This window comes from Arachis duranensis, chromosome 3, assembly GCF_000817695.3.
Source record: "Arachis duranensis cultivar V14167 chromosome 3, aradu.V14167.gnm2.J7QH, whole genome shotgun sequence".
NCBI classification, from domain to species: domain Eukaryota; kingdom Viridiplantae; phylum Streptophyta; class Magnoliopsida; order Fabales; family Fabaceae; genus Arachis; species Arachis duranensis.
The window spans coordinates 58,023,638-58,034,865 of NC_029774.3; the positions used below are offsets into that span (position 1 = coordinate 58,023,638).

Here is an 11,228-nt window from a genome sequence, read left to right on the forward strand (position 1 = left end):
TTCCAAAATGAATACAGTTTAATTTTTCTATTATAATCTGGTGATACAGTAGATCCTCTTGAGCAAGAAAATGGGTACAAAGAATGAACACTACATGTAAACTACAAAACTATAAACAGAAAAGGAAGTAATTAATGTCCTAGAATCCAGTTCAAAACTATGTGAATAGAGTTACAACGTCTCTACGGTATCCTCTTACAATTAAAATCCTCGGTATATTTTCCAGCAACATATCCATGTACTCCATATAGAAATATGCTGGGTGGTTCAGTGGAGGTGGAGGCAAACTTACCAAAACAACAGCAGCCATTCTTGAGTATCTCAACATTATTGAATTGAGCTTAAGCGTTGTGAACAGGAACTTCTCGACCTGCTGCTCATTCACAACTGCGCGCTTACCATCTGCCATTAGAGGGGTGCCATCTTTCTTTGCTGCTGCCTTCATTTTGTTTAGATAATCATCAATTCTTTGTTGAGCACCTTTAAATGCATCGTGTGACTCATCCTGGGGAGACCCACCATTTTCTTGTGAAGAAATGGGAATGACAAAGACTTCTGCTTGCATCCGAAGATCATAAAGGAATTTTCTCACATCAGCTTTCAGCACTTCTGCATCTGCATCCTCTTCTGCAATGCAGAAAACCTGAATTTTGCAACTCTCAAAGCTGTCCTTGGTAAGAAGCAGCTGAGAGAGCAGCAGCATGAGACCACCATCTCTCACAATCCAGTAGAGGTCAATCGTGCCGTACTGCTTCTGGTACTCATTGGGCCACTCATCAAGACCCTTCACTATGACTACCGCCTTGTTTGCAACAATGCAGTCATTAATTATCCCAACAAATGTCTTGGGGATTTCTGTTAAGTTCTCCCGACGCCAGATCTCTGGGTAGCGCATCACCACAATGTTTGGCTTGAGATTCCCAAGGCCCATTGTCTGCACGATACCACGAAAGCCTTCAGACATATTAGGGGCGACAACAATCTCAGCCACACCTTCACAATTCTTGTAATTAATGTAGGTACTGAGCTGTTTACAAGCAGTCTTGGCATCTTCAGCACATTCATGGTAGTCACCATCCAGTATAGAGACAAATATAGACATTCCTCGACCTTTCTTCTTCATACAGTTAGCAAAATCTGCAAGTTTGGGATGACATGGAACATTTTCTGGTAGTTGACCCCAGGGCCGGCAAAACACGAGTGGAATTGGATACCAATTCTTTGGGTGTACTTGGTTTTCTACGGACATTACAAATTAAGTTAATAGATAGAAATTGTTTTGGGCATACTTGGTTTTCTACAAAAAATATACTATAAATAAAGCAACTGACATTAAATTTCGTCATAGATAGAGTTGGTAAAGAGAAGCAATGCAAAAGGATTAAACTTGAAGCCTAAATATCAACCTTAATAGATTATTCTGTACACAGAAAGTTCATTAATGTTGTCATTGAATTGAAAAAACTTAATGAGAATACTTAAAGTATGAAATTATCCATGAACACAAAGTTCAGTGAACAACTTAATTCCCAATTAATAAATTATTGCTATTTTGTTTTGCTTGAGTGAAGTATCAATTATGCATGATAAATCACGTCAATGACAAAATTATCCATGTCAGAACAAAAAGTGTTGATTTTGTCTGCAACATGAAGTTTCGTGGGCTATTTTCCTCAAGGATTTTAATTATTTTTTTCATTGAAAAATTTTTCAGAGACAGATTTTCATGGGTAATTTGGTCCTTCGTTCTTTAGTCGTTTTCTTGAAAGCTCTCAAGGACCTTAAGAGTAATATTTCTTTTTTCTCCAACCAATAATGCCTTGATGCCAGGATCAACAACATTAATGCATAATATATTGTATCATATTATCTAGTTGACTGAATTTGAAAGGTATATACCTCCTAGTGATCGAAGGCTCCGAAGTGCTAGTTGGAAATATGCACTTTTGAAACCATCTCCCCAGTCGCCAGCCTTTCCTTTGAGGCCCACATACTTATATATAAGACTTGCAAGGGCCAAAGCCACCACAGTGAATGACCACGAGATCAGGAACATAATCACTGCATTGGAAACAAGGAAAAAATGATCATTGCAAAATTGAGGGTTAACATGAAAACACACATAAGCAGCAGAAGAAGTAAGTATAAAATGGTTCATAGAAAGCTATAGTCACAGGCTAAACTTTTTTACTCTTCCATAAAGACCCACGTAATTTTGGTATTTATAAGAAATGAGAGAACCTTTGATGATCTTTGTGTATTTCTCTTAGTGGCATGCCCCTTTGGCCTCTACATCTAGATATGAACCACTAGAATACGTTATATAAACTTAGAAGGAGGCTTTCTTTCCCAAGTGAGTCAAGTTTCATATGTGGATTATAGATTTGCTTTACAACTTCAAATAATCTCTGCAAACCTAGTTCAAAAGGTTCAACACTGCTATTCAACTAATTCAAGAATAGTATTCACTGGACTGGACATATTGTAAACCTATTCATAAACATGTCCCAAATGTCAAAGCTTCACACAGGAGAATCCAAACCACAGTGAATTTGCGGGATATTGGAAATCAAACATCTATTGCTACAAGAATGCTCAATTATTTTCTAATCTAAAATCTAAATCTCAATGCGATAGCAACTGGAATGTTATGGTTCGCAGTTTCAAATTATGAATATCAAAGAAGCACTAGGGCAAGGAATATAATACTACTAATGTAATACACAGCCATTTCCCAACCCAAATTATATGCAGCTATAACACGGTAAACTGGTGTTCTACCATCTATGCTGTTTCACAAATGGTGCGTTGAGGGCACTCTATCACATTCAAAGCTTTAATTTCAGCGTTATATCTTTACCACAGTTGCAAACCCCCGCATCCCCACCTTGCCACAACACAAAAAAAGAAAAAGAAAATAAAAGACAGAGAAAGAAAGAAGGGAGAGGGAAGCATGCATAAAGCAGAAAAAATAATTGAAACAACCAAGATGCGGCCAAATAGAAGCAAAATGAATCCGCTGATAGACAATAATGACAAATATGCACAAAAAAGCCACCATACCAATGCAAAGTAATGCTCCAACAAGAGAGAGAAACCAATGATGAAATTTCCAACGAGGTCGCCAACTAGGAGCATCTAGAAGATCAAGAAGGAAGCAGGACAAGTTGACACCCGTATAACACAGAAGGAAAAACATAGTTATAGTTGGAGTGATAAGATCCAGATTCCCAATAATGACACACACCCCACATAGGATAGCAGTGAAAAGGGTAGCAGCATAAGGCTCACTGCCATCTGCAACTTTAAAGTAGCGCAGAATAGGTAAAATATCATCATTGGCTATTGCTGCAAGCAGACGTGGGGCACCGGTCAGACTCTGAAGAGCAGCACCCAAAGTTGAAAGAATAATCCCAATTTTAATTAGTGAAGGGAAAGGCCAGGCGACTGTAGCCGTTAGTAGCCTGCAATAAATCTCCATATCAAAAACAGATGAAGTAAATTGAAAATATTTAAGGGGTTTATCCATTCAAAAAAAGTGAATAAAAGAGTTTCTTCTGACATGGATGCCCAAAACTCACAATAATTAAAAACCATGATGAATTACATATTTTTCATAAGTTGACTACCAAAGGTAATCAAATAGGTTCCTCTTTTTAAAGGGACTTCTTGGTGCACATCTATGTTGCATGGGGTATGAGCATCAACTTTTCAAAATAAACTGTAAATTTTCACCTACTAAAACATGTTCCATGTGAAATCAAACAAAAGTAACACAGGGTTTGAAAATGGTTGTTTTCTTTAAACAAAGATTAAAAAACAATGAAAAAAGTGATAAAGGGTTTGAAAATGGTTGCTTTCTTTGAAAGCATAGATTAAGGGAAAAAAATTTAAAGAACACTCCAAAAACGATGGAAAACTTGTGCCAAGTTGTTTAAATCGTACCCAAACCATACTTAGCTCGTTTATTTTGTAGGAAACTTTCTATTTTTTTTTTTTTTATCTATTTTTGTTCTTTGCATACCTGCATGTACCCATCACACGCTTGTACCCGGTATGGGTACGCTTCAAGTTTGCACATACCTGTGCAACGTAGGTACACACAGGCCTAGGTCTTTTGAGTTTATTCTAATCTTTTTCTTTCTCAGCAGAAGTCCAGATCAGTCCATTCAATTTTTCTCATCATTTCAAATACATCCTCTTTCAAGAGGAAACAATTATACAAAGAAGTTTCAGACCAAAAATTACCTGTCTGTTAAAAGCTTCTCTCTGGTGGCAACAGCGCCAAAAAATAACACAGAAATAAAATACAGAGAAGTAGTAATAAGTGTTGCAGATAATGTCCCAATAGGAATTGATTGCTGAGTATCTTTTAGAGAAGCTGATCTATTAGAACCTGCCATTATTCCTGTCACAGCTGGGAAAAAGAGGCCTACTAATGAACTGGGAAGCAAAGAATATAATTAGAAAAATTGAAAAGTCATTCCAATATCATAAACTAGAAAATGCTTAAACATATTGGTCCCTCAGGATCCTGCATTAAATGTGAAATAATTTTAACTTTATCAATTATAGTGATAAATAATCTTAAATAGTGAAAATTTTTCTAAATCTTTCTCCTGCAGCCCATGCTGATTGGGACCACAGAACTGGTTTGCAACTGACAGCAACTTATAAAATCTAGTTTCATATCATCAGTAAAATGTTGGGCTTGATGGCATATACTTAATATAAAAGTTACAATATAACTATGGAATAGGAGCTAAGGGCTACCTATTTCAGCTCTATTTCAAGCTTCGATATTTCATCTTCAATGGACAGAAGTTTTAAAACCCTGGTGAGGATTTTTATATTTCAATCCTATGTAAATCTTTCTCTTGATTTACCTGGTTCCTCATAATAGAGTTGAACAAATTTAAGCAACGTCCTTGAGGGCTTATTAACAACAAAGGCATTGGAAAGATGGGGAAAATAGATTTTAGAATGTCTGCCCTCTTGTTTTGCAGTTATTGCTTACCATTATCTCTCACCATTTTTATTCTAAACTTCAATGGTAGAGAGGTCAATGAATTAGAGTCTCACCTTCCTTTGTTTAACCCTATTCACCTATCTAAATCTAAATCTTCCGTCAAAGTCATTTTTTTGGGACCATTGTTCCTAATTGAATAAACATTAATAACATTGTTTGACCCCATTCTGTTTAATGTTCAATTTAGATTCCACATCATTGGCTTGCCTTCATTTGCAGTTCCCTACTGCAAGATCTATATAGATCAAGCTTTCTGGTAGATTTGGTAAATTGTGGAATTGCCCTGTCAACAAGTAGTCTTTTTTCACTAAATTCAGATATTTTGGTCCAAGTAATGCAATATCCTGCTGCAGACGTCAATTTTTGCAGTGCTCGTGTATTTTTTGGAAAGGAAAGAACCCACTGGCTGAAAAGCACTAACAGAGAACTCCTTACTTCCAACCTCATCGAGAATCTTTAGGCCTCAAGCAAATCAAATTAATTAAATAAAATTAAAACCATTCTCCTGTCTAATTTAAAAATCCTGCGTCATTAAGTTAATATATCAGCCAATGAAGAACAGCGTAACATATGAAGATTAAGTATAATGAATCCATACTATTGCTACTAAGGACTTGTTAGGCACTGCATGCTTGTCAAGTCAAATTTTTATTTATACTTTTAAATGGATTTTGGTTGAGTTTTTTTTTTTTTAATTCGAAACATAACAAATAAAAGAAGATACGAAGATGCAACGATAATGTAAAGTCTGTGGAGGAAAGAAAAATAACTACTAAAAGCAGTTATACATGATATAAGGGTAAAAGTAGTAAAAAATTTGGAGACCAAAATCAATTACGTTTTGGTATCCTCATTATATATATTGTATATAAAAGATATAGATATAGAGACATTTCCTAAAATGTATTGTACAGTATTGCCTAATAATAGAGTAAGCTAAAGAGAGGTTCTAGAAGTGTCTAGAAAAGTCTAGAGAAGTCAGAATCAGTTAGATTCAGTTAGTGCAGGAAGATCAGAACCTGCTAGAATATGTTAGAATGAATAACTAACTTAAGTGTAAGCTCTCTGTATCCTCACTGTATATAAGGCCATGAGCTTAGGGCCCATTTGGAAAGCTTCAAAAGTTACTTTTTTGAGCTTTTGACTTATGAAAAGTAGTAGTATTAATATCTAGTGCAATTTTCAAAACCAAATTGTAGCTTTCTAAGAAGTTATTTAAGTGCTTATGGAAAAGTTAAAAAAAATTACTTCTCTCATAATAAAAAGCTTTTAATCACATTTCTTTTAAAATAAACACTTTTAAAACTGAAAAATCAAACACAAAATAACTTATTTATAAACTGCTTTTAATATAAGCATTTATTGTTTAAGCTATTTTTTCAAAAAGGAGCTTAATTAAGCTGTTTACTCAAATTGGGCCTTAGTGTTATTACACATAAAGACATAACACTCATTCTCATTTTCTTTCCCGATCTCTTTCTCATTCTCTCAACTTCATCAAACTTTATCACCTAAAATTAAAGCATTTTGCCCCCACATCATTCATCGACAGATTTAAGATGCATGCACAATCATTGTAAGTTATATTGGTAAAATAGGGCAAATGAAAGTAAACGAATGAGAAAGACCTACTTGAAATTCCAGCTTACATGGCCATCAGTTTCTGGGATTCCAGCATCATTAGTTTTTTGATAATCTGAACTCCAATTATCTTTAATTGTCTCCCAACTCAAACCAGTAAATCCCTCTGAATCAAACATGGATAAAGGGGGAAAAATATGTGAACAAAAAACATTTGTAAATACACATTTATAAGCAAAAAATGTCTTTCCTATTTTTTTAAAAAAATAAATAAATAAGCCCTCAACACTCATCATCAAGGGATTGCAAGCAATGTGGGTTCTACAAGTTGATAAGTAAATTCAGTATTGAATGCAAAAGAAAAATGAAGGAAAAAAAGAACCCTATTGACTCTTATTTCCCTACTTCCCTATTATTTAATTGATTTTTCACTCTCACTCCTTCAAGAAAAGGAGAGAAGCATAGTTGATTAGTTGGTTTCCTTGATTTTCTTTATGTGCTACAAAGCTTTTGACAATGTAGCATGACTTGTCACGTCAGAACCTTTAGGGTACCAGATTCTTCAAATAACCACAAGTGAAGACAGAACACTTTAATCTCTCATTCAGGAATAAGAACCAATTCTGAAAAGAAAGATCCTAATTTTTAAACCAAATATCAAGGTTGAGAATCTATTAGCAATTTCTATATTATAAATGAGGACAATGTCAATGTCTGTAACTTTATTAAACAGTTCACGACCCTTTTGTTATGAAATTTTAACATGTTTATTAGGGCCTTGCCACTGATTATGATTCACTTTTTGTCAAAAAAAATAAAAGAACAAACAAACATTGTTGTGGTATGTGTTACAGCAGCACAATTCTAGACATGAACCATTTCTATTTTAACCCACGCAACTTTGCCAGTCAATTCAAAAACTGCTAAAGTCTAGATTGTCTTCAAAGCCTACTGTTGACATGAACAATTTCTATTCTTTTTCTATGCAACTTTGCCAGTCACTTAAAAGACTACTAATGTCTATATTCAAGACCATCCTAAAATGGAAGCCTCGACTTGATTACAGCTATTCCACAGTAACAATTTATAATTACTCAGAATGGCATCAAAATCAAAATTTCAGTCATGTTTTATAGATAAGATGAAATACAAGTCAAATAATGTTAAAATTTAGTTGCATAATATTATATCAAAAAATTTAGTAACAAATGTAATCTAGAACAAATATTTCCAGATCCAGTCGGAAAAGTTACAAATCTTTATGCATGAGTTGATATTCTGGAATATTTGGTTATGCTCTTGTCAGATAATGGTTCTCTTTAAATTGATAAATCAGAATTCAAATAATTCATTGCATTTTATCCTTTTGATAACAGTTAAAGAGACAGAAGTTTTACCCCATTGATAAACTAAAACAAGTTTTCATTAGAGTTAGGCTACTTCTACCACACTCTGTTATTGAAAGTACTATATATGATGTTCCAAGATCTTTAATCTCTCACTCCAACCCAAAAAAGAACGTGTTCATTAAGAAACAAAAGAAACAGAAAGAGAAAATCCCATGAGTGCAACTTGCTTCTGAAAATCAACCAAGTGTTACTGGTTCAGAAGATGCCTAGGGAAAATGTGTACATGTGTGCATGAGCATTAGATGGAACTAAAACATGGATCCTTTAATAAAAATGACAAACTGGATGACTTAGAAAAAAAGAACAAACCTGAAGGTTTATCCTTCTTAGCCACAAACATTCCCAAGAATATGCAGATGACTGAGAATAAAACAGGAACGAGAAATGCAGGTGCAACCCGATTTATCATCTTTACTCCTCCAAATACAATAAAGCATAAAAGAATGGTCACAACAATCCCATAAATTTGCAGATCATGAGAACTTGGAGCTTCTATTGGTGTCACTGCAGTACCATTAACATGGCTGACAGTCTCTGCACTTGCAACACAAATAAAGTAATCATCAAATAATCAAGTGCTTGCTTCAAACATAATTAAGTTTTACTCATAATACCATTGAAGTAGAAAATTTAAGTATGGAGAGAGAGAGAGAGAGAGAGAGAGAGAGAGCAACATGATGATAATATAAAAAATAACAACATTAAAGTGTTTCAGTTGATTCAAAACTATCATAGTAACTCTACTTCCCCTCATCACTATGATGCAATCAATTTTAAGGAGTATAATGTAAACCCAAAACAAATTACAATTAACAATAACATATCTAGGGGTGGCAAACGGGCCAAAACCGCCGGGCCGGCTTGCATAACTCGCCAAAAAAGGCGAGCTGGGCTAGAAATTTGAGACAACTATAATAAAAGAAGCCCGGCTAACCCGCACCGCCTAATGCACGGGTTTTGGCGACGTGGGACGGGCTCTTGGCTTTAAGATTATAATTGAATTTGGAATGTTAATTTTGTACTTGTATTTGAAATGTTTGTTCGTTTTACTGTGTTATAATTTGGACTATGTTTGATTGATTAGAAATTTGGACAATGTTTAATTATATGTTTTGGAGAATGTTTGTTTTGTTTTGGACAATGTTAGGTTTCATTAATTTCTTTTAAAAAACTTGGTTGATGATTATGTTTATTAAATATTTAGAATTATAAAGACTTTAGTATTTGTGAATTTAGAAAATTTTTTTTAATATCTTTAGAAATTATAAGTTTATTGAAATGTTTGAAAAAATTATGTATTTTTTTATAATATTCAATGATTTGATAATTAAAAAGAAAAAAAGAAAAAAGAATTGGTGGGCTTAGCTAGCCAATTCGCCGTTAGGCGGGGCAGGGTAGAAATTGGGATCGTCTTAATGGGCGGGGCGGGCTAGCCTGCCTACCACCCCTAAACATAGCCTTATCCTACTAGATGGGATTGGCAATAAAGATCAGACGATACCATTGTACCCTATCATGGATCATGTCTATGCTCAAATATCTTTTTAATATGTTCTTCTAGTTCTTTTCTGTGTGTCCTACTACCCCTAACCACTGGGCTATCTCCCTTCTATTCACCCTCCAACCTAAATGATCTTCTAGCCTTCTCTAGACATGTACATATCACCTAAGGCAGTCCATCATCCTTTCATGATAGGTACTAATCCAACTTTCTCCCTCAAATCTTCATCATTTTACTATGGCAACTCATCCATCGAAGCATCCTCATCTTTGACACCAAGTTTGCGTTCTTGTTGACTTTTTACCAACCAACATTCCCTCTCATATAACATAGTTGGTCTAATAGCTATGCAATAACATTTATCCAGATTTAAAGGCACTTTTTTTTGTCACATATAAATCCTGAAGCATTCCTCCAACCATCTTTAATCTTCTACATGGCTTTTATGCAATTCTATATTTATTAGAATAGTTGTTCTGTATAATTTTCTTTCTTCAACAACCTACTCTATAATTGTTCTATCTTATTTTGGAAAAAGAAAAATTCTCCAAATATACTGATAGGATCTAGCAGAAATTAGGGATTTTATTGATGAACTAGGGATTGTATATCACAATCCCTTATGGAAGTATACTGTTGGATCTAACCAACTCTGGAGAGAATTTCCCTCTCCTGAACTAACAAACTGACAGAATTTTCTAACTAACTAAAAACTAACTAACCCCTAGTATTTATAGGCAGCAGCTAGGCCTAGCACTACTGCTCCTAAACCTGCTAAACTAGCTTAAAAGAGCCAACAAACAGCCATCCAGCAACAATTAGGAATTAAGCAGTGAAAAATCAGCCCATCAACTCTAAACCTGTTTCTATGATATACTATGAACCATTTAAAATTGTTGAAGTATGTTTTATATCTGTAATATTGTTCCCTTTTTAATAAATTAAAAATGATACAGGAGCAAGGTGAACATAAAAATAAATGATACAAGTGACAACAATTCAAAAGAAAACGAAAAAAGGAAAAAGGTTGTCATTAAATCATTACCTCTAAAAATCCCAGCTTTAGGAACTGCTTTCAAAAATGTTTCCACAGCTCCCAATACGTAACTAGAACCATAAACAGACAGAACTTCAGAATTCATTACATGATACACAATAAATGAGACTACATTTTGGCAATGTGATCTATCATCAACTAGTCCAATCTCTCTGAAAAAAGTCAGAGAGAGAAAAGTCCATATTATGCACTTACAGTGCTCCAGCAACAGCATTCCCAAGGAAGAAACATATACCAATGCTAACTCCAACTTCTGGACCAAGGGCACGCCCTATTAGATAGTATGGTCCCCCTCCCTACAGAAGATCAAACACGAGAGAAAGACTGAAATGAACAACGCAAAATACTTAAAGCTAAGCTAAAGCAGAGAACAATGAAAAAAAATACTATAAAAATCTCAATGATCATATAAGGATATTTATTGATTACCCTTTACCTTCACAACTTTAAACTCCAGACTTGTACTTACCTTCCCAGAATACACAACCATAGCCCTATTATAGGTACTAACTGATTGAATGAGATCTTATTCTAATCCCAGCCTAGGCTCAATAGTGTTGTAGAGGATTTGTGCACCAAACTTTATGCGGTGTACCTATGACTATGAGGCCCTCATACATGAAACATGATACTCAACCATTGCTAAAATCA

At 34.6% G+C, this 11,228-nt stretch overlaps 1 protein-coding gene across 1 annotated transcript in view; it reads right to left on the reverse strand.

The window, feature by feature from the left end:
* Positions 1 to 11,228, reverse strand: part of LOC107479508 (cation-chloride cotransporter 1) — a 17,605-nt gene continuing 6,377 nt past the window's right edge. The window contains exons 7-14 of the mRNA XM_016099638.3: positions 10,773 to 10,873; positions 10,566 to 10,627; positions 8,329 to 8,553; positions 6,662 to 6,776; positions 4,249 to 4,443; positions 3,064 to 3,464; positions 1,900 to 2,061; positions 1 to 1,239 (exon numbers count right to left, since the gene is read on the reverse strand). Of these exons, the coding sequence (XP_015955124.1) occupies positions 158 to 1,239; positions 1,900 to 2,061; positions 3,064 to 3,464; positions 4,249 to 4,443; positions 6,662 to 6,776; positions 8,329 to 8,553; positions 10,566 to 10,627; positions 10,773 to 10,873 (2,343 nt within the window). The 3' untranslated portion in view covers positions 1 to 157. The remainder of the gene's footprint in view (positions 1,240 to 1,899; positions 2,062 to 3,063; positions 3,465 to 4,248; positions 4,444 to 6,661; positions 6,777 to 8,328; positions 8,554 to 10,565; positions 10,628 to 10,772; positions 10,874 to 11,228) is intronic.